Source organism: Anopheles coluzzii, chromosome 2 (assembly GCF_943734685.1).
Source record: "Anopheles coluzzii chromosome 2, AcolN3, whole genome shotgun sequence".
NCBI lineage: Eukaryota > Metazoa > Arthropoda > Insecta > Diptera > Culicidae > Anopheles > Anopheles coluzzii.
The window spans coordinates 36,853,177-36,880,799 of record NC_064670.1 but is presented as its reverse complement, the minus strand read 5'-3'; the positions used below and the strand labels follow the sequence as shown (position 1 = coordinate 36,880,799).

The 27,623-nt window shown below is 48.8% G+C and overlaps 5 protein-coding genes across 8 annotated transcripts in view; 2 read left to right on the top strand and 3 right to left on the bottom strand.

Moving 5' to 3' along the window:
• Positions 1-468: 468 nt before the first annotated feature.
• On the bottom strand, positions 469-3,368 carry LOC120950451 (inorganic pyrophosphatase). Of its 3 annotated transcripts, XM_040368473.2 has the most exons (5): positions 3,218-3,368; positions 2,843-3,035; positions 1,483-2,149; positions 1,291-1,400; positions 874-1,051 (listed from the first exon to the last, which is right to left on the bottom strand). In XM_040368473.2, exons 2-5 carry the CDS (start codon positions 2,910-2,912, stop codon positions 1,005-1,007), a joined length of 894 nt encoding a protein of 297 aa, XP_040224407.2. In that variant the 5' UTR covers positions 2,913-3,035; positions 3,218-3,368; the 3' UTR covers positions 874-1,004. The 3 variants fall into 3 exon arrangements, with proteins under 3 accessions (XP_040224406.2, XP_040224407.2, XP_040224405.2); XM_040368472.2 differs by lacking the exons at positions 874-1,051; positions 3,218-3,368 and adding an exon at positions 469-766 and having other exon boundaries at positions 2,843-3,211; XM_040368471.2 differs by lacking the exon at positions 3,218-3,368 and having other exon boundaries at positions 2,843-3,211.
• A 304-nt stretch (positions 3,369-3,672) lies between these two features.
• Positions 3,673-6,247, bottom strand: LOC120950258 (DEAD-box helicase Dbp80). The gene is made up of 6 exons (XM_040368159.2): positions 5,847-6,247; positions 5,613-5,764; positions 4,684-5,542; positions 4,443-4,605; positions 4,233-4,346; positions 3,673-4,151 (listed from the first exon to the last, which is right to left on the bottom strand). Exons 1-6 carry the CDS (start codon positions 5,949-5,951, stop codon positions 4,012-4,014), a joined length of 1,533 nt encoding a protein of 510 aa, XP_040224093.1. The 5' UTR covers positions 5,952-6,247; the 3' UTR covers positions 3,673-4,011.
• Positions 6,248-6,654: 407 nt separating this feature from the next.
• Positions 6,655-8,589, top strand: LOC120952090 (uncharacterized). The gene is made up of 5 exons (XM_040371209.2): positions 6,655-7,436; positions 7,508-7,643; positions 7,706-7,850; positions 7,924-8,116; positions 8,189-8,589. The coding sequence occupies exons 1-5, from the start codon at positions 6,720-6,722 to the stop codon at positions 8,546-8,548; spliced, it is 1,551 nt and encodes a 516-aa protein (XP_040227143.2). The 5' UTR covers positions 6,655-6,719; the 3' UTR covers positions 8,549-8,589.
• A 966-nt stretch (positions 8,590-9,555) lies between these two features.
• Positions 9,556-27,623, top strand: part of LOC120952088 (neurobeachin-like protein 1) — a 64,921-nt gene continuing 46,853 nt past the window's right edge. Inside the window, exons 1-11 of one of the 2 annotated variants that reach the window (XM_040371206.2) lie at positions 9,556-9,994; positions 10,092-10,289; positions 10,447-10,620; positions 10,703-10,987; positions 11,243-11,326; positions 11,735-11,884; positions 11,974-12,246; positions 12,322-12,644; positions 12,718-14,632; positions 14,711-16,612; positions 27,551-27,623. The exon at positions 27,551-27,623 is cut by the window's right edge and continues 77 nt beyond it. In XM_040371206.2, coding sequence (XP_040227140.2) covers positions 9,944-9,994; positions 10,092-10,289; positions 10,447-10,620; positions 10,703-10,987; positions 11,243-11,326; positions 11,735-11,884; positions 11,974-12,246; positions 12,322-12,644; positions 12,718-14,632; positions 14,711-16,612; positions 27,551-27,623 — 5,428 coding nt within the window. In that variant the 5' untranslated portion in view covers positions 9,556-9,943. The remainder of the gene's footprint in view (positions 9,995-10,091; positions 10,290-10,446; positions 10,621-10,702; positions 10,988-11,242; positions 11,327-11,734; positions 11,885-11,973; positions 12,247-12,321; positions 12,645-12,717; positions 14,633-14,710; positions 16,613-27,550) is intronic. The other variant, XM_040371207.2, reaches the window with a different exon arrangement.
• Positions 16,716-23,822, bottom strand: LOC120952089 (adhesive plaque matrix protein-like). Its single transcript, XM_040371208.2, has 2 exons — positions 23,766-23,822; positions 16,716-19,052 (listed from the first exon to the last, which is right to left on the bottom strand). The coding sequence occupies exons 1-2, from the start codon at positions 23,793-23,795 to the stop codon at positions 16,956-16,958; spliced, it is 2,127 nt and encodes a 708-aa protein (XP_040227142.2). The 5' UTR covers positions 23,796-23,822; the 3' UTR covers positions 16,716-16,955.

Here is a 27,623-nt window from a genome sequence, read left to right as displayed (position 1 = left end):
ATAAAATCGGTGTCCATCTTTCCCTACGACAGAGTGTCCGTCTTTCCCATTTTGGTATCAGGATTCAAAAACCACCAAAAAACAATATTTTGCATTACTTTCTCTCTTGTTCTTTCACAAGTTTTTTGCATAATAATCACGAGAATTCATTCAGCTAATAAAACTTCCAAAATTATAAACAATGCAAGTTAAAGAGCTTAAGATCCACACTAGTCAAACTAGATCCACAAGGGTGCGCACGATTAAAAACTTATTTTTTGTGAATTTTGCGTATTTTTTTGCCAAAACCTTTCTCAAATGTGTTGTTTTGCCTTCAGTTTGGATGCTACATTGTTGAATTATTCGAAAATTACCTTTTTCATGCATTTATCAGAAGTGTTTATCCTACACGCAGTGTCCGTCTTCCCCTACAACTAATAGTTCTCAACCTTAAGAGCAGGAAGAAGGAAATCCAAAAACATCCACATATTGGATCCTTCAGTTAATTTCACTTTTATTAAATGCATCAACCTTTTCCGAACCGAATCGCTGCGAGCAAATGTTTTATCGTGTGCAGTTTACAATAAATAAATATAACACCTACCAAATTAACCGCGGGCTTTAGACTGCTGTACTGAAGAATGATTAATTAAAAAATCTCGCTAGCTTCCACTTTACGAAGGTATTAAAACAACATCTCCACCTACAATCGAATGTGTGCAGTTGTCTTCAACGCTCCAATCGTTCTCGATCGTTTACTTCAGCGTAATGTAGTGCCATTTGTCAACTGTGGAAAGATGCAAAAACTTGTATCATCTTCTATTTCACTAAAACCCGCACATAGGAGATGCACATTTCTCATCATACAGCGTTAATTATGTTACAAGCAGCACGAAGCATGAAAGCATGCACACTTTATTGATACTTTAAACATACACAACCACCATCAAGAGCTATTATTTAACTAACATCTAGAGCACGTTCAGCATGGCCGGGAGAAAGCTAGCTACAACACACACCGGTTCTTACAGCTTTGAATAGCTGTTTTCCGACCCGAAGTGCCATTTGTGAACTATACCACAAAGCAAAAGAAGAGAAAAAAAATGTGAAATAGAAAGAAAAAACAAAAAGAAACAAGTGTTAGCCAAATCTACAGATGTACTAAATGTATGGCATGCGGAGAGATGACGTTTCTGTGCTATTAACAATACTAATGCCCTGTGCTCTTTAACACTACTATACAGCTATCTTCACTCAGCTATTGGCTGCAAGTGTGCAAACACTACCATATAAACAGTAAAGGCTACTTACGTGCTTCACTGACGGGCTCGGGATTACCACCGGTCGCACTCTTGGCAAACACCTCATCTGCTGCATCATTAGCCACCAGATACGGCGAACCGTCGACGGTCGTGTTCAGGCTGCAATACAACAGTGGTATTTAAAAACATTGTTCATTACGTTACAAATTTGCTTACGCCGGGTTTTCCCGCTTCCGCTTACCATGAGATGCCATTGTTGTCAACCTCCTTGTTAACCAGCTGCTGCCAAAACCGGTGCGTCTCAGCGACCGTCTTGGTGGCGAATGCGGCATCCTTCGCGTCGCCGTTGAACGCGAACTGATTCTCCGGCTTGCCGTCCGGGATCTTGTAGATCTTGAACCACTCGACCGAGGCGCGCAGCAGCCCGGGGAACACCGTCTCCACGTCGCCGATATCGTTCACCTGATCGACCAACGGGTCGTTCACGTTGATCGTGATAATCTTCCAGTCCGTTTCGCCCTCGTCGATCAGTGCGATCGTGCCGAGTATTTTCACCTGCAGCACCTCGCCCCGCTTCGCAATGCGCGAGCCAATCTCGAGCACATCGATGGGATCGTTGTCGCCCTTGCAGCCGGTGTCCGCGTCCAGGTGGTCCGGGTTCTCCCAGGTCTGCGGGAACGCACCGTAGTTCCAGATGTAGCCGTGGTGCGGGAAGCAGTTGGCGACGAACCGCAGCTTGCCCTTCTTCACGTCCTGCTTGATCGGGTTCAGGCCCTCGCCCAAGCTGATTTCCATCTTGGCGTTTGTCCAGCGGGGCACCTCCACCACCATGTTGTACACGGTTCGCTCATCGTTCGCGTACAGTGGAATGTCATGCAGAGGTGAAATGGACTGTCCGTTTTCGTTCTCTGCAAATAAAAAACAAAGGAAAAAAACGCACACACAAACACAGCATGATTACAAACGCAATTGAAAACGCGAGTCGCGTGTACGTCCATCGTAAAGCAATTAAATTGTCTATCACTATCGACGTCGCCAAGAGATCCCTATCGAGATTCATTACTTAAGGAAACGCAGCGCCTGCTGCTGCAGTACGATAAGAGTTGAAAGTTCTAATCGCAACCAGATATCGAGCAAAGGGTTCCGTCGCCCCGCGGTCCAAGTTCACCAATCGATTCCTAGACAAGTCCGTGCGCTAGTCTCGCCGCCGTACCCGTTTCTAAACATCAGCCAATCCTCTCGCTCACGCTTATCAGGCGATAAGGTAAAGCCGCCACACTCTACCCAGAAGGTCACGAACACTTCCGCGAATGTTAATTCTTGCCCGCTGAGCGGTGAACGGTGCGTCAAGTTCTCGGACGCCGATGTTAGGGTCAGCGGAGTTTCACGAACCGCCAAAAGCACGGGCCCGGGGCTATTTTTAGGTTATGCAATTTCACATCGTCTCTCCCGTATGTAGCGCGGGGTTCGGGTTGAACGTACATAAAAAATGCACCCACAACACACATGCACTTAATTGACAAAATCGATTGTTTCCTCCCGGCTCTACGATGGAAGTGAAAGTGCATGAGCGTGGTTCTGCTGGGTTCTGCAATACTCACTGAAATAAACCCGATAGTCGGTGGAGTTGGGAGCGCCACGTTCCGCAATCTGGTACTTGCTGGCCGTCATTTTATGCTTGGCTTTATTGCTGCTGGAAAATTCTCGCCCCGAAAGCTGCCCGACACGCGAAAGCGAAGCTGAAGGTAGCAATTTGCTGTCGCCAACACTGGAAAGATGACCGCCGCAAAAACGCTGCACGTCCGTTGCCGCAAAAAACGAAGAATGACAACGTGTTGACGTTGAGTTAGGAGGAAAGCTTGGCTGGTGCGAACGGGGTCGGATTGCGTCGGGGAATGTACCAGAAGGAAGGGCGCAGGCTCCGCGCCAAGCAATGCGGCGCCACCAACACACCGCCGGATACATGTTTACCTCACCTTTTACTGCGCGAATGCACTGGCAAGAGGGCGGAACAGATTTACCAAACTAGGAGGAGCAAATATGAACAAGAACAAAATACGGCACGTTGTAGTAAAATCAAGAAAATAGGTGATTATATCCGAAGGGCCGGCTGATTTGCATGAAGGAGTTGAGCGTATCTATTTTAACGAAAGTTATGTCAAAAGTTCGTATTTTCAACGAAGATTTGATTTATACTGCCCAGAGTTGAGTTCAAACTTAAATAACGGCTATCTGTTGTGAGTAATTTTATTGAGAACGAAAAATCAAACACAGGTTGGCTGCGTACTTTACTATCAGATGCGAAAGAAAACTCTCTAAATAATTAAATAGAAATGAAATTAAACTTAATTTGTTTTGGTAACTTTACAATCAATCCTAGACTTTACAGCATTTTAAAAGCTGTGTCTTAGATAGAAATACTAATTCCCAATTCGTTAATCTAGGATTTCGTTTTTATTTGTATGTTTTTTGTTTAACAAAAGTAAGATCCTGCTGCTTTTTTTTAAAACACAAGGAAGTAAAATGCCTCTCCGAACAACAAAAAATAATAGCCACCTGTAGCAGCAGCAATATTCCTTATTAATTTCAATTGTTTGTTATTTTCCATCTTCGAAGTGTTTTGCTTCTCGGCGCGTAATAATGCTAACCTTGCACTCCTGCTTAGTTCCTCGTAATAGTAGTAATAAATCTAGAGCCAAGCTAGTTTTTTTTTGAAAATTTCGTCGCTTATGAAATCATGGTCATAGTCCACCCCCCTTACACCGCTTGTCTAGGAGCCAATCTTTTCAATTTCGTCCGAATTTTCCGCATCCAGCAGTTGAATCTTTTTCTGGAAATGGGCCTCAATCGTCCTACAGATTTCCATGCTGTGATCACTGTCGACAAGATTTATGGCGATACCGTTCTTGCCTGAAAAAGGGAACGTGTCGAATGACGGAGCAGTGTTAGTGTTAGCTGCGTTGGTAATCCCTTCTTCCTAGTAAATCCTACCGAAGCGTCCCGTGCGACCGATTCGGTGCAGATAGGTTTCACAATCAGCCCGACCGCTCTGGTCCATCGGTAGATCAAAGTTCACCACAATCGTAACCTGCTCGACGTCGATTCCTGCGAAGAAAAAAAGAAGCGAGATAAACGATGATAACAGGTTCATGGGAAAAGTGACTATTAAGACTTTTCTGTTGCCTTGCACCGGTCGCTTACCTCTAGACAGCACGTTCGTGGTAATGAGTACTTTTTCCAGCCCAGCACGGAAGCGATCTAACACGGCCAGTCGTTGCTCGACGGTCAGCTCGCCGGACAACACGGCCACCGAATGTCCATCCTGAGTCATTTTTCCCGACAACCAGCCAGCGGTTTTTCGTGTCTAAAGCCAAATAAAAGGGAAATGATTAGAATCGTTAGATATCTCTTCTGCTGCTTCACCCGCCTCTCCAACACGTACATGACAGAAAATGATCGCTTGGCCAACTGTTATCACACCATAGATGTTGGAAATGGCCTGATACTTTTCGTCCTGATTTTTGCACTTCACATAGTACTGCTTGATGTTATCGAGCGATTCCTGCTCGCGGGCCAGCCGTATAATGATGGGATTCGGCACAATGTACTCGGCAAACTCCATCACCTCCTTTTCGTACGTCGCGGAAAAGAACATCATCTGGCAGGACGACGACAGCTGCTTGTGAATCCGGATGCACTGATCCTGGTGGCCCTGGGTGGCAATCATCACGTCCGCCTCGTCCAGCACGAACACGGAGATCTTGCGCAGGTCGAACGCCCGGAACTTGATGCCCCAGTCCATCAGCTTGCCCGGCGTGCCGATGATGATGTGGTCGGTAATCTTCTTTCCCTTGGGCAATTCCTCCCCACGTACCGCAAACCGGAGCTTGATTTCCTTGCAGAACTTGGCCATCTTGGCCGCGACTTCGCCGGTCTGAATGGCCAGCTCGTACGTCGGCGAGAGGCAGATCACCTGCGGGTAGGGTTTGCGCGGATCGACGCGACTCAACATGGCCAGCACGAAGGCGGCCGTCTTACCCGTGCCCGACTGGCTTTGGGCGATCATGTTCTGTGGCGGATCGGCCAGCAGTGTCGGAAGGGCCGTCTCCTGGATCTTGGACGGTGCGTTGAATCCCATCGCGTACACACCCTGCAGCAGCTCCGGCTTAAGGTGCAGCGCCTCGAACGATTTGACCGAATGCAGCGGCGAGGATGGATCTTTACGCTGCACCTCGAGATCGAGCTTCGATTCGACCAAACCCTTGCGAATGATTTTCATCAGCAAACTGGCATCGGCCGGGCTGTGAATGAAACAAACGAAATGACATTAACATTTGCACGAGGCCACTATTATCCATCACCGAAGCTTACTTGACAGTTTCAATCTCCTCGGACCCGGCAACTGAGGGTGGCGAACCTGCTGAACCATTTACGGCCGGTGCGGCTGGTTCCGCTGCTTCCCCCGACGCTTCCGGATTGCTCTCCGCGCTTCCTTTGTCTTTGCCTATGGCGAGACTGTCCACCTACATTCGCCGACGAGGAAAAACAACGTCCATTAAATTAGTACAATTGCGTGCAATCCGGGGTCAAACAACGCGCACGTACCAGATTCGATATTTCCTGATCTTCCGTCTTCTGCACCCAGTTCGTAGCGGCAGCCGCAGCAGTGGCAGCGCTTGCATTGGTGCTCTCTGTGGCCGTGTCCGCCATCGTTGTGTTGTGCTAGGATGCTAGGCTTGAGATGCACACACACACACGTACGCACACAATTACCCGGTGATGGAATTGCACACTGTACTGCAAACGTGGTTTTTGCGCAACGCTGCGTCCGCAAGTGCCGTGTCACTAGGAACGGTGAGCCGGGGTGTTTTCTTTCGTGAATTTGCACTAGAAATGCACGAAGAAAAAACGTTCTGGCCACAAAGCAAAAGCGGAAAAGGTCCAGGAAGCCAAAGGCGTAGGAGCGAGCGTCATCCGGCGACGGCAAGAGGAATGTTTGACAGTTCGCAACCACCTTGCACAGGGTTCGTCGCCCGAAATTTATGGAACGGTGTCAATTTGTTGAAAAGTTCTATGAATCTATTTGATTTGTTAAAATGCTGTTAATTTAGCCCAAATCGTTTGATCATCAATTTATTGTTTGAATTTTTATACGTTTTCTTACGGTTTTTCCATAGCATTTTCTCTGGAGAATTGAAACAGTGCGTGTAAACGTTGCTCTAAATTGCGAATTTTCTTAAAAATTGTCTACGAAAAATTAAACTTATGGTAATTAATTGTAATAATTACTGATAACACGTTATCATTTGACTTAACTTACATCAATGCCACGTGAAATCGTCTATCTTTTTCAACTGCAGTGTATTCCACTAGCCCTGTCTGTCTGACAGTTGGTTGCTGATGTTATTATTACTTGTTTACAAACTATCCTCGTTCTAGTCGGCAACCAAACGCGCAGAGAGCACGCAGAAACACCAAATGAACATAAAAATCTATCTCTCGTCGAAGCTGATAGAAAAATGCACCTTTTGCGAGCTGTACGGGCTGGTGGAAGATTTGCGAGATGAAATCAGATTCACCGTGCTGGATGCAGAGCCACTGCCGAACTACACGGAACCGATCGGCAAGATATGCAGCGTAGCGGACTACACGCAGTTCCGGGCGGCGCAAAGCGATCGAACGCTACGGGAACAGTTGGCACGGGAGGACAATTTCCTGCGGTTGGCCATTTCCAACAGCGGACGCATTAAACACGTGATGGCAAAGGTTAAAGGCGTTACGATAGAATCGCTGAACAAACTGCTCATCATTTACGACGAGAAGGGCTTCAGCAATCTGGCCGAGAACGATCTGACCGCCGAAGACTGCGACAATGATTTGCTGCATCTGGCCCGGCTAATAAAGGCTAGCAAGGCGGAGCCGATCGGCTGGACGGAACAGCTGCACACGCTGACGGAACAGGATGTGGCGCAACGCATGTACGGTGTGTTCCTTCCCGTGGGTAAAGCTTTAAGCGTGGTTTTGCGCAAAACGGCACTGTATTACCATTTCAACGAGTGGGTGGAATGTATACAGCAGAAGGACGCTAATGCTGTGAAGTGGACGTTACTGATGGACATTTGTTTCGGTGTTGCCATCATGAGTATGATTATATACTTTGGCAATCCCGGCACAAGGTTCATGGAATTTGCCGAGGTACGGGACGAATTTGCGCAACACACGCTATGAAAGACACGATTTTCAAATCACGTTCATTTATTCCATAGATCGTGGTGGATAGTCTGCTGCAGCTGCTGCAAACGCTTCGCGGCAATCCGATCGGATTGAAGCTGAACGGTTCGTTGAATGAATTTTTCTTTAGCTGCTTTAGCTACCAAGTGGACCTTTGGTGGATGTTTTTGAGTGAGTAAAATAGCACACATTAATGTTATCAAAATGTAAACGGTTCGTACCATTTGTTTTAGGAATTCTGTCCCCGGCCATACAGTTCCTGTTCATCCCACTGTCAATTTTGGGCCTGTTCGGGTTATCATTTCAGGTGGCCATGCTTTCCGATTTGATTGTTCTCATCAGTTTACATGCCCATTGCTTCTACATCTATGTGGCGGTGTAAGTAAAAATAATTCATTTCTATGTTGCTTTTTGCTGATCTTCAGTGTATCTCCTTTTTTTCCTTTTGCAGTCTCTATCGGATTGAAGTAGGCGGCATAGGAGCCCTCTATCGTACCGTGTTGGGCAAGAAGCGTAATGTTCTACGAGATCGTGTCGAGGCTCATGACTACATGAACCGCCAGCTGTTCCTTGCCACGCTTTCCTTCACTGTATTGCTATTCCTTCTACCTACCATTTTATTCTACTACATCGTATTTGCATCAGTTTGTAGTCCTATCAGCTGGTTCGTTTTTTTCTCTTATGAATCTCAAACGGTGTTCTATGTACCATTCCAGCTTCGTTTTGCTATTTACTGCCTATCGTACACGCTGATGAAGATACGTCGCACCATTCTTCGATTTCCGTTCGATGCGATGGTCCGCTGGCTGCGGGGCGTGTACACCAACTTGGAAAGCTTGGAAATATACAACATCGGTTCGATCGCGAAGGAAAACGTAACGATCACGTACGTAGCGCCACGCACGGCTACCTTCTGGTTCCGGGACACCTCGAGCGATTTCCCACGCTGGGAACCAAAGTGCCAAACTAGCAGAACGATTTGGGAGTTTTTAGTTAGCCTTATTAAGGGAGAGCTTGTTACCTTCATTCAGCCGGACGAACGGATAACGCCGCCTGCAAAGGAGAGGGAAAAATAAATGCGATCCAGTTTCCAGTCTATGGACGGGTTCCAATAATAGGATAATTCTTGTGCTGCGCTTTATTCCTTTTTTCGTTTGTTTAATGCAGGCTTGTGGGTTTTCTGCTGCAATCGGCTGTTTCGTGTAACCGTCTGAAACCGGTGCCAAGCGATTTGAATGTGAAATGTTTCACATCCCCGCTACATCATTTCTACACAGCAGTGCGATAATCGCGTTTCAACCGGCACGACCTAACAATGCGTTTTAACCGTAGAGTTGGCAACCAGATTTACACACGTAAGTTGGCAACCGGCATACCCGGGTATTCCACACGTTTTGATGCAAAAAATTAACAATTTTCATAGGTAAACAATGCTTTCTATATTTTAATGCTGTAAGCAAGTAATACCGACCATATATTCTCTTCTATTTCATTTATTCATTAAGTTTTTTTTCATTTTAATATAAAAATAACGGTCATATTGAAATTTGGAATCGCTTGAATTTGACTCGAAAATAAGCACAATACGAAAAGAGGAAGAAGAGAAACGTCATTCTCCATACAAAATGTATGGAATACCCGGGTATGCTGGTTGCCAACTTACGTGGTAAAGTTAAAAAAAAATTCAAAATAAAATACTTACAGGATGTTTAAAATTACAACTTATGCACCAAAAAATCATAAATTAAAAGTTGGGGGGCTACGGCAAATTTCAGGTCAATAAAAGCAATGAATCAAAAGTTATGGCAGTTTAAAGTTGAAAAAAATACCCGGGTATCCGGTTGCCAACTTAAAGGTTAACGATCCTAGGGTAGTTGGAACATTTCTCTCTTCATTGCAGTGGCATAGCTATATCAACCTTTCATTTTGGCGTGATTTTTCCTGTAAAATTGTAACAGAGAACAACTTTCTTCTGTTTGGTTTTGCTGTGATAAAAGGGAAACTGCATATGCTCCGTACTGTCATACCTTGCTGTCAAACGTAGTACGCCATGACCCGACCTGCTCCACTTCGCCTCCCATGAAATGTTGTGATGTTTCAATGTTTTCTTTCTGTGATGTTGTTTTTTGTACACCACCACCCCCCACCCCACCGATAAATGCATTTTTTTATCACTGCAATTCGCGTTTGTGTATAGTGTGCGTGTGAGTTTCCTCCTGTGTTTGCTAGAACACAGGAAGCGTAACGCTATTATCTCTGTTACATACACGTAGCAGCAGTACGAAGCACGATACACTGGAGAGCAGGTGATTCATAGTTGCTGGAGGTAATAACAGCGCAACATTATTCAGCCGCGTAGTGGATAGTGGGTGGGCGAGTGAAAATGTGTAATAGAATGTGGTGCTGATCGATTGTGAGTGTGTTTACGCCATCGCCGTTACGGACGTCGCAAACCGGACAAAGCCACCGCAATGGACTCCAGGAAAGATATCTACAACCTCTGGGTGCAATATACGACAAAAGTTAGTGTGTGCGCTTTCTTAGGGGCGTTGGTTCTTGTACCAGTAATCCAATGTGTTTGTTTGTTTTTTCTCTTTGCTGTTTTATCTTCTTATCTAGAACGAAGAAACCTACTTTCGGCAGTTCATAGCGGGATTCGTCAGTATATGGCACTCCCAGCTACAGCTGGACTTTGACAATGCGCCCCGGTGGGACGCGGTGGCACCGGATCTGGGACCGCACCTGAGTCGGCTGCCAGACGAGCTGCTGCCCGCGATAGAAAAGTTTCTGATAATCGCACGAGACGGTTGTGAAAATGTAAGCAAACATTGCATAACGCTGGAATGGAATGGGAGACACAAACCGAAAAAAACACATATTATCGGTGAACGTGGACGTCATCCCGGAATGGCCGTTTGTTTTGAGTGTACGCCGTACTGGAAATAATCGATCCAATTCTTTACATCCGTTCTAGGGCCGGAATGAAGAAGGGGAGGAGACGGGCGTGCACGGTAGCTCGATGAGAGAAAATGTGCTGCTAGTGCAATGTTTGACCGTCATCTGTCGGCATTTCGAAAACATTGCTGCCGTTATCAACTCGAGTTACATCTCGAGTTGCATCGCCATTTCTAACTTTATCATAACACGGGTGAGTAACGTTTGGATGGTTGTGCGGCTGCAGTGGTTCGGGCTTACACATCATTGACCCAACCTGTTCTCTCTTCCAATAGCTAAACGATGAACGCGGGGAACCGAAGGAGCAGGAAGCGGATCTGCTCTTCGTGGCGAGTGTGGCCCGGCTGCTGGAAGTGCTGTACGATCCGTACTTGACCTGGCGAAGCTACTTACGGGGCCACCACGCGGACTATGCCAGCCTGGGCTACAAGATATCGCAACTGCAGCCGGAAATAGTGCCATTCATATACGACTGCTTCCAGGGCGGTAAGGTGACGAAGCACGCTCGCATCGGCAAAGACCTGGTCCACATTCTCGGTGCCGTTATCGCCGGATCTCAGGTAACTGGCGTACCAAATCCATCCCGCTTTAGGCTTCGTAGAGCGGCAATATTGCGAGAAATTGGCGCTCTCGATCAATCTCGTGTTCGGGCACATTGTTTTCTCTTCGTCATTTCCGCAACTCTGTTCTGTTTTGGTGATTGGTTATGTTTTGTAACAACACTTATCTTTCATACGTTTTACTTCTCGTTCCTGTTTGCTTTTACTCGTTATTGTCCGGCGATACACTTCTGTCTCTCTCTCCCTCTCCTTCAGGTAGCTTTAGTTAACGTTCCGCTACCGAATGTCAATTCGTACTATTTAAATAATCCGGTTGGTGAAGGAAATGAACATGTTTCGGTGAGTTGGGTTTTGTCTGCTTTTTTGCATGCCCTGCGTTGTAACGAAAAAGAAGAAAAAAAAAACAGTAAACAGCTGCAAAAAATGGTTTTGTTTCCTTAGCGCTTCTAACTAACTGCATGATAAAGCTTTGTGGTAAATTATGGCGCCCATTTGTTGTGTATTTGTGTTTTTTGTGCTCTAATTTTATGCTCCTGTAAGTGGTTCGATAAGTAGTATTGATAGAATATTCAATTAACTTTATTTTTCTCGATCAAATTCGATTTGATAAAATAGTTTTACATCTTATTTGCTTCCTGATTTGGGGTCCTCCCGATTTAGGCTTACTATCCAACCCAAAGCAAACCCTTCATCCACAGTGTTGTGGTTGTGTTTCATTAATAATACATTACCTTTCCTAATTTCCAGCACAATGGACTGCGTGCCATAAGCCCTGCAACAGTTAGCATCATTATAGACGTAGTATGTAAATGGGAAAGCAATGCTGAACTGCGGCAATTAATGCTCCACTGTTTCGCGTTGATGGCAGTCATTCTACAAAAGTCTAGTCCCGAGCAGGTAAAATAATACACCAGGGCTAGTTTTGCCTTTACACTCTTTCTGATCGAGTTTTGATTTACCGTTTTCCCCTTTTTTCGCTTTTCCAGCGTCAGATTGATTTGCTGACCATTTTCCAACTGTACATAGGCTCGATACGCGACCTGCTGACGACGGAACACTTCCTGCCGAAGAGTTCCTCGGTGGGCAGCTTCGAGCTGTCGCACGATGACGATAATTACATCGACGTTAGTGCGCTCTGTGCGGCAGTAGCGATCATCCGCGACTTTATTCCCGACCATGCAAACAAGCTCATTCTGTGCAATGCCCTGTTCGAGGCAAAGTTTCTCGCCAACCTTGTGCAGATACCGGAACAAGTGAAGGTAAAACCACCAGATCGATCGAGTAGCTTTATATTTTAAAAACCCTTTTTACCTCACCTTTTTGTGCGCTTGCAGAAGTGGAACATCGATCACCAAACGCTCGGCACGGTGCTGGTGGAAACGTTGCAAAAGTTGTGCTATCATTCGGAAAAAATGCAGCACAATCTGATGCACACCAACTCCATCAACGTGCTGTTCGATGGGTTGAGAGAGTTTGGCAAACCTTCGGCCAGCTTGATCAGCCAGTGTTTGGGCTTTGCGTTTGACGAGCACGACACGAGACAGGCGAACCCGGTGGTGGTCACCAAACTGATCGAATGGATACCGCTTATGGGTGAGCAGGAGCAGAACATGATGAGCGAAGTGCTGCTAAGAAAGTGCGCCGGCAGTATGCAAAGGTGCGTTGAAAAGATGTAAACAACTGATCGAAAGCATTGTTTTTTACCCATTGGTTGTGTTTCTCTTTTGCAGCAAGCAGCTCGTTTGCAGCCAGAGAACGATCAAACGTATCGTGGACGTTTGCCTATCCCGTTGCCAACGGTTGTCATCCAAGTGTGCAATGAATCTGCTGAAGCTAATAGAGGAGCTAGCCAAGTATAGCATCCTGCCCGCGGAAGTGAACAGCCTGTTCCGCCTGTTGCGCCCCGACGCGCAGTTCGAGTACCGGAAGCTGCTGCTGGAGACGATACTGCGCATAACGCAGCATCGCAGCAGCGCCGGCTCGATGCCGGACAATTTTCTCGATATCCAGACGAACACCAGCGGCATCACGATACCCGAGATACGCAAATGGGAAACGACGCACGGGTTCGTGTTTCACGCCTGGTTGCGGCTGGAGGAGGAACGCTCGATCGCGCAGAACTATCGCCGGCAGCTGTTCAGCCTGACGACCAACTACGGTACGGGGTACGAGTTTTTCGTGCAGAAAAATGGCAACTTTGTCGTGAGTGTGATCACCAAGAAGGAGTTTTTCACTGCCACCGTCACGTCGCCCCAGCTGCTCGATGGGCGCTGGCACTCGGTGACGGTTAGCGTGGTGCCACCGAAGCGGTTGTTTTCGTACCACCAGATCAACGTGTACCTGGACTCGGTGCAAAAGCTCGGCTCGACGATGAAGTACGCATCGTTTGCGGAAGTGTTTCAGTACTGCTCGATCGGGGCACCGTACAACAATTTCCGCAAGGTGTCGCACACATCGCACCAGTCGAACTCGGCGCGCATGAGCCCGGTACCGGATCCGGGTGTCGCATCGCCGAGCAGCGAGCGGGAAGAGAAAACCAAACCATCGGGCCTGTTTCCGAATCTGATCGAGCGGACGTTCTTCCCCGGGCTGGTATCGCAGGTGCCGAACTATTTTACGCTACCGAGCAAATCAACCTCCTCGCTCGATCCGAGCGTAAAGTCGTACCCGATCGGGATGCAGGACTTGGTGTTTGGGGAGGCGATCTGCTTGAAGGGACAGCTCGGTGCCGTCCTGCTAGCCGATACGAACATCAACCTAAAGAGCCTGTTCGAGGCGGGCCCGAGTGTGGCGAACGTGTTGGCGACCGACATGATCGAATCGTTCGATATGGCCTCCAAGTTTGTGTTTTGCTTCGCGCCGAACGCGTGCTTCGATGGGTTGTGCTTGGACTTGGCACCGGGCAATCAGTACAATGGCCACCTGGTGGCCAGTGTCGCCCACACGCTCTCGCTGCAGAACGCACTGAACGGCATCGGCGGCATGGTGGCGCTGCTACCGATAGTGGACAGCTTGGCGCTGCTGCCCGACGCGGACCTCCCATCGGCGAACGAGCTGATATCGCTCAGCCCGGTCGAGTCGCCGCTGAAGGAGGAACGCTTTGGCGATTGGGAAATGCTGCAGCTAAACTCGCTGACTGAGGCGAAAATCATCCAAAACCCGATCGCTTGCTTCTTCTGCCTGGTGCGCAACTTTATCAGCGGCAGCGAGCTGAACAAGGAGAACATGCTGAAGAATGATGCGATCGCGATCATTAGCACACTGCTGCAGCGGTGCAACGAGCGGCTGTTCGATGTGAACGTGCTGATGGCGGTGCAGCTGCTGATCGAGTCGATACAGAACGAGATGCCGTCGGGCAATATGGAGCTGCTGCACGTGCTGCATCGCGATCTGGTGTTTAACTTTCGCATCTGGGCGAAGGCACAGTTCCAGATCGTGATCGGGCACGTGCAGTACATTAGCACGATTATTAAGGACGATCGGAAGTACTTCCGCCGGCACTTTGGCATACAGTATCTGCTGGATGTAATACAGGAGCATTTTACCAACAACGCCAGCCTGCCGCCCCAGGACGCAAAGATGGTACGGGAGTCGCTGCTACGTATCGTCAAGTACTACATCCAGAAGGAGGTCAACATTAAGGAGGTAAATGCGGCATGCTCCTTACTAAGGTTTGAGCAAACGTAAATTTATTCTTCCCTTTTCTTATCCGTTTCCGTTTAGATATCGGCAATACTGACATTCCTCACCACGACCAAGCACGAGGCCACGGTTGGCGAAATTATCGATATGCTTGTGCTGCTCATCGAGGGCAAACACGTGAAGGATCAAATATTCCTGCTCATGTACGAACCACACATGGCGGAGGCGATGTATATGCTGTTCATTGATCGTCACTTCGGCAGTGAGGTGCATATGAAGCTGATCAAATTCATCACCGGCATGCTGTGCACGAAGCGAATATCGGCCAAACACAAGGCCGCTCTGCGGCTGTACGATACCACGATCGAATGCCACAGCCTGTACCCGGGACTGTTCTCGTTCATGCTTCCGTTCCAGCTGGAACCGCACGTCATTCTGGGCCTGTTGGATCTGAACCTAAGCTCCGACACCGAAATGGGCTACGCCGGTGCGCTGTGCCTCATGTACCATTCAAATCTGTTAGAGCTCTCCCTAAAGCTGGAAATAGCGCGGCGTCTAATGACGAGCACGTTCACCAAACCGAAAGCGCCCCAAATGATAGCGAAGCAGGTCGGTTGGCAAGAATCGATCGCACGCCTGCTGATCAAGAAGCCGGTAGAGAACCGCTCCGAGGAAGGTGCGGAAAAGGGCAAGCAAAACCTGCTCACCGACATGGACGAGGTGGTGAAGCGTGAAAGCGAATCGTCCGCCGCCGGGCCGGGTGCGGACGATTTGATCGTGTTCGACGAAGAAAACCTGGAGCTCCACGTACAGGAGAGCGGCAAGCAGCCCAACTCGTTCATGTCCGAGGCGGCGACGGTGCTGGAGCACGAGATCAAGGAGCTGGCGGACACGGTGCAGGAAGCGGTAGTGGACAACATTGCCTCCTCGATCACCTCGGTGTACTCCGTCATTCGGCAGAAGACGTCCGACATACAGGACACGATCGGTTCGCTGACGCTCAGCTTCGAGGAATCGGCGGGCCGGAAGAAGAAATCCTCCCTCAGCAGCAGCAGCGAGGAGAACGTGTCGCTGGACGAGTCTGGTTCGCTGGCCGGCGGCACCGCGTCGATGGTGGTCGAGGACCTGCAGTCGACGAAGAGTGGCGAAGAGCTGGACAGCAGTGCGGGCAACAGTGTCGATTCCGCCAGTGAGAAATACGCGGACGACAATGAGGAAGAAAACCTCGTCTGCTCCGTGTCGAGCAGCCTGTTCACGATACTGTGGCGCGGGGTAGAAAACTCGAACGACTCGTGGCAGGAGCGGGGCCAGGTGATGGCCTGCATCAATCTGATAGCGCTCAACAACGAGCTGTACTGCTCGCATCTGGCGCTCCGGCTGCGCATCCTCGAGATGGGTGTGCAGGCGGCCCTGATGGACCTGGCGGAGAATGCTCACCTGGCGCTGATTCATCAGCAAAATGCGGCCCAGCTGTTGCGCCTCGCGTACGACCTGGTGGTGCTCGATCCGAACGAAGACGACTCGAAAAAGTGCTCGGTGAAGCTGCTGGACGGGGTGCTTTCGCTGCTCGACATACTGATGGTGTTTCAGCAGAGCAGCAGCGACGACTGGTCGGAAATGTCGCACCTGTGCTTGGGCCTGCTGCTGAAGTGTTCGCACAGCGCGAACTCGGAAATAGTCGCCATGGCAACGGCGAAGCTGCACGCGCTGCTACAAAACCGCACCAATCAGGACCCGGCCGAGATTGGGTACCTGATGTACAGTCTCAATCAAGCGATGTGTAACGCCATCGAGGTGGACAACGCGGAACAATACTCGTTCCTCATACCGGTGATGAAGGCGCTGCTGGAAAAGTCGCGCACCGTGCTGGGATTGGCCACGCACACACCCGACCTGCCGGCGACTTCTTCCGGGCCGATCTTCTTCCAAGACTTTCAAACCTACTGTGCTAGTCGGCAGTGGACAACGTTTATCGACAAGAAGGTAAGCATTTGTTTACACCTTTTTAATGCACGGGGCTTACCTTTGTGAGGGAATTCAGGTCAAATCATTTCCATTCCTTTCTGCATTGAAACGCCACCTTGGGTACACTTTCTCCCTCTTACATTTATTGTTCGACAAACTTTAAAACAGTTTAATAAATACACTATCCTTCCTATGTAAACGATCGATGTGCACGGAACGCAACACGAAACGAAATACTTTTGCTGTAATGCACTGCTAATGCTGCTCGCTGGAGCGAACCACCGTACTGGTAAAACGCAACCGCACGTGCGGTGATGCGACACGTCTATCTCTATCTACCTCTATCTATCTATCTAGCTACCTATTGGTTTATCGTCGTGTCCGACAGATCCTTCTTCTTCCGGTTGCCGCGCGTACCGACATCGCTAATGTCGTCGTAATTTTCCTCCTCATCTTCGTCCAGCATGGTGTAATCGAGACTACCGCCGGTGGCACTGCGATAGTGCTGCGTGTCTCGCCTGCGGGTCGGCTGGAAACCGCCGCCACCGGGTCGGTCCGATCCCGACTGTCCACCCTGGCTCGATCCGGCGTAGTAGCTGTGCGAGTTAGACTTCTGAATCGACAGTATGTTCAAATCGTCCAGCCCGATCGGTTTCGATGGCCGCTGGTGTGGGGCCGCTGGTTGCTGGTTGCTGGGTGACCCGTTCGCCTGGAAGTAGTTGCTGAGATCGAAATGTTTCGACCCCTCATACTCAACCGATTTGCTGGTGGAAATGGATGAACCGCCCAAAGGTGGTGCCCGTTGGCCGGTTCCCTTTCCCGCCCCGCCACCGCCCTTGTTCTGTGACGACAGCAGCACAAAGTTGGGCGGTTTGGAGTCCTCGGCCGGTTTGGAATGCGTTACGCCGGCCGGTTTGGAATGTTTGATTTGCTTCTTCGGCTCAAAGTCCAGAAACTCGTCCGCATCGATCGCCACCTGATGAAAGTCGGAACTCGAACCGAACGCATCGCGCAGATCGTCCGTGTCGAGATTGTGCGTGATGCCGGTGGACGGCAGCTTTGGCTTCTTCTTGCGACGGCCCTTGAAGCGCTTGCCACCGGAACTGCCCGGTCCGGTTGGGAACTGCTGCTCGTCGGACGCATCGTACGGGGCTGGTTGCTGGTTGCTTTTAACCGGGATCCGCTGCGATTCCGAGCCACCGTCGTAGTAGGAGGTGAACGAGTTGAAATGATCATCCGTCCCGCTGATGGTTTGCAGCGTACTGTGCGGTGGTTTGTTCGGGTTGGTCTTGGTGGGCGTGTGGAACTGCTCCTGATCGTAGCGCGTTGGCAGGCTGGGTATGTACTCTTCCTCGCTCGTGCCGACCGAGCTGTGCGAGGTGGAGTGTGTCGAACTGACGCCACCGTTGTGCGGCGAACGCTTGTAGGACGTTTCGAAATCACCCGAGGGTTCGAATAGGTTCGATTTCGGGTTCGAGGGCACCTCGTACGAGGTGATCGGTGTTTTGTACGGATCTTTGCGGTACTTTTCCAGCGGTAGCTGATGCTTAGACCCTACATCCCCGAACGAGGAGGAGGAGGAGGAGGAGGAGGACGTGTCGGTGTAGTAGTTACCTTTCCCCGACGGTGTGGTGTACGTGTTGATTGCAGTCGAATCAGCAAACGAGGGCTGTTTGATGCCGGTGTGCGAAAAGCTGTGAGAGTAGCTGCCGGTGAAAGAGGGGGAATGTTTGCCGGCCCCAGGGAACCCATCGAACCCGCTGGATGAGTCCAGGAACGAGGGCGGTACCTTCGACTCGAACGTGCTAGACAGCCCGCTGCCGAAGCTGGGCTTGGAAAAGCCACCGTCAAAGTTCGGCGATAGCTCGAAGCTCGGTTTACCGAACGATGGGATCGAGCCGCCCTGGTAGCCGCCGCTGTGCTTGCCGAACGACGATCCTTCGTAGCTGGGCTTGCCGAACGACGATCCTTCGTAGCTGGGTTTGCCGAACGACGATCCTTCGTAGCTGGGCTTACCGTAGGACGATCCTTCGTAGCTGGTGATTGTCTGGCCGTACGCAAACGGAGGCGACCCGAACGTGGGCGAGGGATGAATCGGTGGCTCCCCGAACGAACCGTGATGGTCGCCGAACGATGCCTCGAATCCGGAGCTGTACGGATCGTCGATCGACTGCGGCACGTAGTGGGACAGGGGCGGATAGTTCACGTTCGGCGGGCCGTACTTGCCGCGCGGCTTAGAGGCTGGACGACGCGGTGGCCGCGGTTTGCGACCGCGCGGTGGTGGCGGCGGTGGTAATTTGGGACGCCGTTTGATGACGCGATGTATTTCAACCTCGTGGCGCTTCTGGCGGTGCAGGGCGGCAGGCACGGGTAGAGGTTCAGCAGACACGGCGGACGCATCCTGCCGGTCGGGGTCCGGTTGGTTCGATTCCTCTGCCACGACCAGTGCGACGAGAAGCTGAAATGAGAAGAAGAGTTTCATTTTATTTGCCAAAGTTTCGCTGCATAATTTTCAGAAGATGTTTGAGTCCCCATAATGGCTCCCTTCGTTTTCCTTAAATGTTCGTTTAATACAAAGAAAAATAAAACCGCACATTTTACGACAGCGACGAACAACATTTTCCTTGCAGCCTGCATTGGCCACTCTCCTCCGGTGCTGTTCAGCTGTGTAGTGATCAGCTGTAGTGCAACGAGTGCAATTTTCAAACAACACCCACCTTCCCTCCCCCCCTCATTCCCCATAATACCAACGCCAGTCACACCCATCGGTTGAGGGGTAGACTGTTCGAATGACCGAGAAAAATCGTTTACGCACCTTTCGCCGGCACGCGAAGGCAACCACCCCGACCCAAGATGGGGCTTGGTGAATGTCTCTGAATGTTTGCGCATACACACACACACACACACCCGGCTCGTGGTTTAACACATTAGGGTGGTCGATCAGGCGGGCAGCGGTGCACACTAGAATTTCGAACATAAATTACACGTACGGCACTATCTGCCAAAGGTGACCCCTTCTGCGCCTTCTGCGTTGCGAATCGGCTGCTGCCTGGCGTTGTGACGTTTGGCACTGCAATTTCTGTGCTGCGTTGTCTAGGCAACGCGACAAACTTTTTGTTGTTGTTGTTGCAGCAAACACACTTGGGCCTCGTACGCACAGGGCTCCAATGTGGGTTATTGGAGGTTTTACTTTTTCCCAACACTGTTTCCATCTTTCCATGGGCGTGCGGGGTGTACCCCCGGCCGATCCGATAAGCAGCGGATGTGGACGGAAGAAGGGTGTGGACAAGTTTTTCTTTTCCAGCTAACGTCGAAAGAGAAGAAAAACTGGTTTTTCTAGCTGGCACGGTGGCTGGATGAAAATGAGCCGCGGCTACTTTCGATTTCCTCCGCCCCGGCATGCCAAATCACCAACAGCTGGTCTGGTGGTGTGCGGTGGCACCAACAGGGAACCCAGACAGAGCAGAGCTATGCTTTTCGCGCACGTTCAATGTTTGATTGGTAGTAATTGCTCGGCGTGTGTGTGTATTTTTGTCGGCAAATGTGGTCAAGGCACGATCACGACGCGCTGTACACGATTATCTCCACGCGGTGGGGTTTTAGGGAAAGGATCACCCGGTGGGGCGCAGGGAAAAACGGCGACAGAGTTTGGTGAACAAATTGACAGCTTTGTCAAAGCATTGCGACGCCGGCGGCTGCTGCTGCTGCTGTATGATGCACGTGCAATGTGCAATAACGTCTTCCGAAATCGCCACACAAGTTAATAGAAACTATTTTATTGCAACTAACGCAATGCGCCGGCTGATCTTTCCAATGATTACATTGAAGCGCTAGGCGTTGGAGAAATTTCCCTGTCCAAGAACGGCAGTGGCTAACCACACTCTACCAGCAGCAGCGATCGAACGATTGTGGTTTGCTGTTTGCCTGTGCGATGCCCGCCACCTGCTTGGACCGTCGCGGCAGGAGGCGTACGACCCGTTGGAATCCGATTTGAATTTCTCCTATTTGAATTTTCTCTCGGCAAGCGTGCCACCGTGCCCCGGTGTACCTGATGGCTGAGGTTTTCCATGCAATTGTGGTGCCCGGCTGGAAAGTGAGATTAAAAGCACGGCTCCCTGGTCCCGGGGAGCATTGCAGATTGCATTCAATCGGAAGTCGTAAAACGCATAATTGTAGAGGAGGGTTTTTTCTTCTTCTAATGCAACGGCTACAATTTCTCTTCCTCCATGCGGTGCGATGATTTTATGCGGTGCAAGATAATCGAATAGTTAAGCAATAATATATTCCACCGTGTGCGCTCACAACGTGTGCATCGGGGCACGAGCCATAACAACAGCGGAAAAAACACAAAAAAAAACAGTCGAAGTTCACCCCGGGAGGCGTAAATTGCCTTATCATTATTATGCACCCACAGTGAAAGCCTCCGTTTGGCCATAAAAGCATAGCACCAAGCACAAAAGAAAGAAGGGGAAACTTATTCCAAAAATATTGTGAAAATCCACAACTCCGCCGTTGAGCAGTAAGCAACAACAAGCAGCCAGCGCTGTTAAGGCGCGACACGTTGGATGGTAAAATTATGTTAATGAACCCATCAGTTGTTGGCGCGTTTTATGCTGGGAGGGAACGGTGAAAAATCGTGTATCTTCCGTGTGATATATTTGTATTTTTGTGATTTAAATTTGTGTAGTTGTAACACAGGCACACACACACGTGATTATGCTCCCAGATGCGCCCATTACGTGGCACGTTCTCGGGCTTAGCGCGTGTGGCTTTGATCAGCGCCTCGCGAGATCGCCCCATTAAGGGGATGTCTTACAAATCAACAAGAAGAAAGTTCGCTCCTTGTATGGATTATTTGGAAAATGTGAAGTGAGGTTTAAGTTCCGCCCAAAGAAGCAGCAAAGAAACCACTGGGAGAAGAAGATACTCTTTTTATCGGCAATTATGTAAAGCCTAGAGGCGGGGGCCGCCGCCGGAAGATGGAGTGCCCTTCAAAGACGGACAGGGCGAGCGCGCGCGTGTGTGTGTGTTGTGCGCCCGGAATGCGCTGAAGAGCTGATGTGCTTTCAGGTCAAATGTTATGCAGGGAAATTGTGTAGCTGCCAAAGATTTAAAGTGGATTCGTTTGTTCACCCAGCACGGTTTGAGATATATAGTTGTCAGCTGCTTAACGGGGATTTGAATGAGGTGATTAGACACAGACACACACAATCACTCGTTTTCCCGATGCGCGCGAACCGTTTCGGAAGCGAGTCATTGATAGAGTGGACTCTTTCCAGCTGGGCGCTTATGTTGGGGCACCGTTTGGCAACGCTCGGTTGCAGGAGGGGCGGGGTGTGTCTGTAGTGTCGATGATCAAGCACCACCGGTGTGGTGCCATTGACTGGTCTGCCCGGGATGGCCCGTGTTTGAATGGCGAAAGCATAATGGAACAATTGTGGAATGCTTCATTAACCAATTGGAGTGTGGCAAGAGTTGGTTGTATTGATGAGTTTTATTCATAAATTAGTTACTGTTTTTGTCGTACCATTTGGTCAATCTAAATGATTTTTTTAAAGTGTTGGATGTATTGGAGTATTTAAATTTTTTTACTTTTTTATGTTTTATGCGGTTTGACGCGTATTTACGATTTTTTTTATCACGTTCAAGAAGTAATTCCACATCACTCTGATATTTCATTTTCATCATAATAACTTTTATTTTCTTCACCATGATTTTCAACACTCAACTGACAACGGGTTCAAACCCCGGTGAATAAAGCAATGGCAGAAGTCTGTTGAAATGTTGAAAATCATACTGAAGAAATTAAAAATTAAAAATTATAGATTAAAAAGGAAATTTCACTTGGAAAACCCTGTATTCACCACGTACAAGATGTTAATCCACATCAATTTGATATGTATTTCATTTCCATCATCAATATTTTTAATTTCTTCAGCATAACTTTCAACATTGAGACATGTTTGATTGAGTTTAACAGTTCTTTGTGACGTGTTGAAAATCATTTATATGTAGTATCTTGGAGACGGTAAATAATTATGTTATGATAATCGAATTAAAATTTAGTAACCAATGTGATTTTCGACAGTATTAAAAAAAGTGAAAAACCAAAAATTGCTTTCTCAGTTAGACAAATTTGGATAATATGCCATTCTGTTTTGTATTGTGAATCATAGTTGATGTAACTTTAACTTTTGATCTGCATTAAAAAAACTGCTTGATCATCTGCTTCCATCTCGATCAATGTGGATTTTGTTTTGCAGGTTGCAGACGATCATTAGTTATAATTTAGTTAACAAATGATATAATTTCACAGTGTTAAGCACAGTTCATTTTAATATTGACCTTCCAATACGAAAAAGTTGAGTGTAAAATGTAAAGAATAGAAATGACCCTTTTGCTTCCATGGTACGTCTATCATTTTTTGGCAAACGTTTTTTTTTCAATCCATAACTATGAAGCTGTACATGATACATGATTTCCCTTGCCTAACATACGAAAGATCGCACCGCCCGGAAACGGGTGTAGAGCAGCAGTAGCAGCAGCAGCAGTGTTGCGCAAAACAAATAAGCACTTTGAACCTCGCCCCTGTTTATGCACGCGTGGTCGCAGCGGAAAACTTTCTTCCTCGGCACAGCCCAGATTCGAGGTCAGGTATGATGATGATGATGATGATCATGATTTGGATCGACTGGGTGGTGATGAGTGTGCGATACAATCTGTGTGTATTTCTCGTTTTTCCAGCAGCCTTCATGCTGCAATATTGGGGCATCACCGATCATGTCCCACTGAATCACTTGCAGCATTCCCCCCCCCCCCCCCCTCCCCAGCCCCTCGGATGAGCTGCCAATTCCGTTAGTGATGGTTCAATTTAGTGCGCCGACGCAGAAAGCTTCCCGTAGCCATTTATTACCCGATCAACACGATCATTATCGCTAACCACACCGATTGCACTGGGCGTAGTAAACTCGTCGATCGCGCGTACTTTTCATTAAGGGGCGCTCCGCCGAACGATCGTTGTAAAATGTTAAAAAAGAGCGTGTTAATAACGATCCATCGGTGCATCATGTTCCGGATTTTCGTTTTTGTGTGAAATTTTGGACAAACAAAAATGTAGGTTAGCTGTTTTGAGGAGCCTTCCCAGCTGCGGGAGATTGATGAAAATATTTACCAACAGAAGCAGTTGCTGCCAGCAGGCCATATTGTACACCGTCCGCCAGGAGGGGGAGCTGCTCGTTCTTTAATTCACCAACAAACAAACACTATTGCTAATGCGCGTATCGTTCATAAGCTCACAAAGAAATAGATGCAATTTTTCACTCCTTCACAATTTCACGCACCATCACTGAATGTTAAATGCACCGTACACTGATCTTCGTTTGGATAAACGCCCAAAAGCCAAAGGCACTGCGTTAAGTAATTCCACCTTCTTGCACACCACCAGCTCCGTCGATCGATGGCGAGCGTGTGCGAAAATTTTCCAACCTTGTAGCCCGCGGGACTGTTTTTTTTTGTGGCTGTTTTTCACTCTGTTCCTCGAGACCACCCGCCACACAAACATATACACACACACACACTCGCACCTACAGTTCCGGATCTGCTCTTACTCTCTCGGCCACTTCGGGCTCGCAATGTACAGGCGCGCGTCGTCGGTATCGCTGTTCTTCACACGGAAGGAGCTACTGCGCTGAACGGTGTCTGCGTTTTTCCACTTTCATTGCGAAACTAACCGACCAGCGCTGGAGAGGATCTTCTTTTATAAATTTCCAAACGCTACTACTCTCGCCCTTGCCTGCTGCACACTCACACACACACGCACACAGTACACAGACCCGAACCGGCTTCCCGGACCGGAGGCAGCAGCAGCATCGTCGGTTCCGCCCTTCCCTCCAAAGGGGGTGAGATGGCACAAGGCAACGACGCGCTACTACGCTACGTTTAGTTTCCTCCCCGTGCTGGCCCAGCGCAGAAACGCTACAGAAGACTTGAACGCTTCCATACGCGACGAACCGGCAGAGCAGAGCAAACGGCACGGAAAGAGAAAGAGCGGAAAGAGCGCGGAGTTTGGGGGTGACTGTGAAAAAGAAATGGCATGTCTCTCTCAAGCTAAGCTGTTCACCTTTCTCTCCTTCTAGCCCCTTTCCCCTTTCCCCGGGCCAGGCGGGGAAGAGCGACGAGAGAAAATGCTCCACCACCGCGCGACGAAGAATCGTGCGTTTGTTTGCGCTTCCTCCATTGCATACCGTTCGTCATGGGGGGGGGGGGGGGGGGGGGCATATTCGACACTCGACACAGTAGTACCTATGGGTGGGATTAGTTCTTTTGAATGCGAAGGGAATAAGCGTTCGGGGGTTTGGCAAACAAAGCTCGAAATAAGAAAGATTACTAGAAACGAAGCGTAACGGCTTAACGGCATGGGAATTGTGGCGATCGTGCCAAAATGCAGCACCTTTGCCACACTGCACACTGCACTGCACCAGCGGCACATGATCCAATCCCTGTTTCTAGTGGGACGGAACGAATTATTTATGAGCTTTAAGGAAATCAATAATGCACCCTGCTGATTGTTGATGGGAATTATGCTGCTTATTAAAAATCAATTAATGCATTACCGTTTGGCGTTGTTGAAGCGAGAAGAAGCTTCTCCAACACTGTGCTGTTTGCCTTCTATCGATTGAATTTGTTAACTAAAAACAATACACGCATCTTTTGGCACTTTCTTCCATTGTGACCATTGTGTGATGCTGCGGCTGCCGCTGTTAGTTATGTGTGATTGCTTTTACACTTGAGTGAAATCACTTTCCTTCATGAATAACACTGAAAATATGTTACCTGCGGCAGGCGTGAGTGTGTGTATGTGTATGTACCTTCGCGCTACGGTGCTGTGCTCGAAATTCATGCACAAACCGCAAGTTCGAATTGTGACACATTTCTTCCCGGACCGGCGGATAAAAATCGAAAGTTGCCGCTGTCGTCTGGCTGTCGGTCGGTTCACCAACATACCACCATCCCTCTCGGGTACGGTTGAACGGTCCGGTCAGCTTTCCTTCTCGCTACAGTTGCCATCGCTGCAGCAAAGCACCGAAAGGATCGAACGTACCGCCGAAGCCTTGAACTTGGCGTTCGATGTCAAAATTTAAATTAAATCCAATCGTTCCTGTACCGTTCACACGACGGTGCACCTTCCGCGCGGTTGCTTGCGCGCGGTGATACACCACCCAACGTTCACCACCCAAAGCAGCACAGGAAGCGGAACGAATTGTACGGCATTTTGTCCAGTTTGCAGGAACTGGAAACCGGGAAGCGAAGGTTCCTTAAATTCCGCCCGAGCAGTGTGTCGAGTTTCGTTTGTCCGGATAAACAGGTATTTGTTTGTGAAATTGCGGAATCGTTTGCGCGTTTAAGTGTGTAATGCTGCACACTCGCGTGGAAGTGGAGCAGGTTTAGTAGTGCTGAAAACAAGCTCTCCCCGTACGGATGATCGATAATTTCAGTCGCAGGGAGGAAGGGTGAAACAAAAACGGTAACCATTTTCGAAATGGACCAGTGGTAAAAACGACACAGCAGTTTCCATTTCATGCCAGATTAGTTGTGTTGATGGATTAGCTGCTGAGACACTGTGTGCGGACCATGGGCACAGCTGCTCTGTCACTCCAGCCATCATTGCCAGGCGTATAAGTGCGTTTAATAGCGCCAAAACATATAACTCCTACTGACGTAAAGCTGCTGGGAGAATCTCCACGCGATACACACGCGCAAAAAGTAATAAAATAAATTAACGCTAACTACTTTCATCCATTCACGTGTCATCGAGATGATTAAATATGTTTATGCGATAGATTTTTTTGTTTTACTTGCACCTCTCTCTCTCTCTCTCTCTCTCTCTCTCTCTCTCTATCTATCTCTCTCTCTCTCTATTTATCTCTCTCTCTCGAATGACCCTTACCCGTCCGATCGATCAATCAATAAAGGGCCTGCCTTGATCGCAGGAAGAGTTTTCAGCAATGGTTTGGTTGCTGTGTTTAATTAGCAGGCAAACACGTTTCGCCAACGGTTTCCTGCTTCCTGCGCAGTACATTTTGCAGCGGATTTGTGCTTGCTTTCTTCTGCTTCTTCTTCTTCTTCTTCTCGATTTGCCCACATCCACTCTCGCCCACCGAACGACCGGTTTCTGGTTGGTGCTGGATCGGCGCTTGGATGTTGATTATATCTGCGGTTATACCTAACCATCGGCGCCGCGTCCAACATACACGCTGCTCTCCCAGCGCGCACAAGACCTAATCAATGGGACGCGATTGACGTTGGCCACAGCCTGCATGTAACCTCGTCGCGCGATCAGACAAATGCATTCCAGCCTGCTGTATGCATGCTGCAGAAGCAAAAGCAAAAAAAAAAATGTAAAATATAAAATGCAACACATCGTTTCGGGAAGGGCATTCTAAGGCGGAAGTGCGCTTTCGCTGCCGCGTACCAATGCTGCAATCGCGTGCCTTTGTGCCTGTGTTCGTGTGCCACTGCTGCCATTCATCTTGTGCCACTCGGCTAATCGCACACTATTTGCGGAATAAGAAAGGTTCACCTTCTTCGTGATGCAGCCTCCTCCTCGCCAAGTGGAGCGCATCGTTAGCGAGGGCTGGTAAAATGGCATGGTCTACCTTGGTGTAGGGGAAGTATGCACAGTAGCCAGATACGGTCGGTGCATAATGTACGCTTCCGATTGTGGAGGCCCTTTTCTTCTCCCTGGCCAATGGCCAACGGTCGTGGACGACTCGTCAGCGCGTGATGGGCTAAAAAGGTTATTATTCGGAATTGTGTGATTGTGGGAGGGCTCGAGCGGGAAGCTGGCAAAGTACCGGAAGCTGTGCGGGAGATTGATTGTTTGCGGAAGAATTTGAACCACTGTTCGATAAGATATGCGCTCATCTGTTTCATTCACTTTGCTCCTTGGCCTTACAGATAAAACCACTGTACACCTCGTATCAGAAAGATCTTTCGATCACGCTGTGGGAACCGCTGAACACGTTTTGGG

Excerpts from the sequence above, each read along its gene's own strand:
- LOC120952089 (XM_040371208.2), bottom strand. The coding sequence starts at position 23,795 with ATGGCCTGCTGGCAGCAACTGCTTCTGTTG. Across the intron at positions 19,053-23,765 it reads GGCAGCAACTGCTTCTGTTG|CTTCTCGTCGCACTGGTCGT; the intron begins GTAAATATTTTC and ends TTCTCATTTCAG.
- LOC120952090 (XM_040371209.2), top strand. The coding sequence starts at position 6,720 with ATGAACATAAAAATCTATCTCTCGTCGAAGCTGATAGAAAAATGCACC. Across the intron at positions 7,437-7,507 it reads GGTTCATGGAATTTGCCGAG|ATCGTGGTGGATAGTCTGCT; the intron begins GTACGGGACGAA and ends TTTATTCCATAG. Across the intron at positions 8,117-8,188 it reads ACTACATCGTATTTGCATCA|CTTCGTTTTGCTATTTACTG; the intron begins GTTTGTAGTCCT and ends GTACCATTCCAG.
- LOC120950258 (XM_040368159.2), bottom strand. The coding sequence starts at position 5,951 with ATGGCGGACACGGCCACAGAGAGCACCAATGCAAGCGCTGCCACTGCT. Across the intron at positions 5,765-5,846 it reads ATCAGGAAATATCGAATCTG|GTGGACAGTCTCGCCATAGG; the intron begins GTACGTGCGCGT and ends CGGCGAATGTAG. Across the intron at positions 4,152-4,232 it reads CGGTCGCACGGGACGCTTCG|GCAAGAACGGTATCGCCATA; the intron begins GTAGGATTTACT and ends TCCCTTTTTCAG.
- LOC120950451 (XM_040368471.2), bottom strand. The coding sequence starts at position 3,206 with ATGTATCCGGCGGTGTGTTGGTGGCGCCGCATTGCTTGGCGCGGAGCC. Across the intron at positions 1,401-1,482 it reads GACAACAATGGCATCTCATG|CCTGAACACGACCGTCGACG; the intron begins GTAAGCGGAAGC and ends GTTGTATTGCAG. Across the intron at positions 1,052-1,290 it reads CGAGCCCGTCAGTGAAGCAC|TTCACAAATGGCACTTCGGG; the intron begins GTAAGTAGCCTT and ends TTTGTGGTATAG.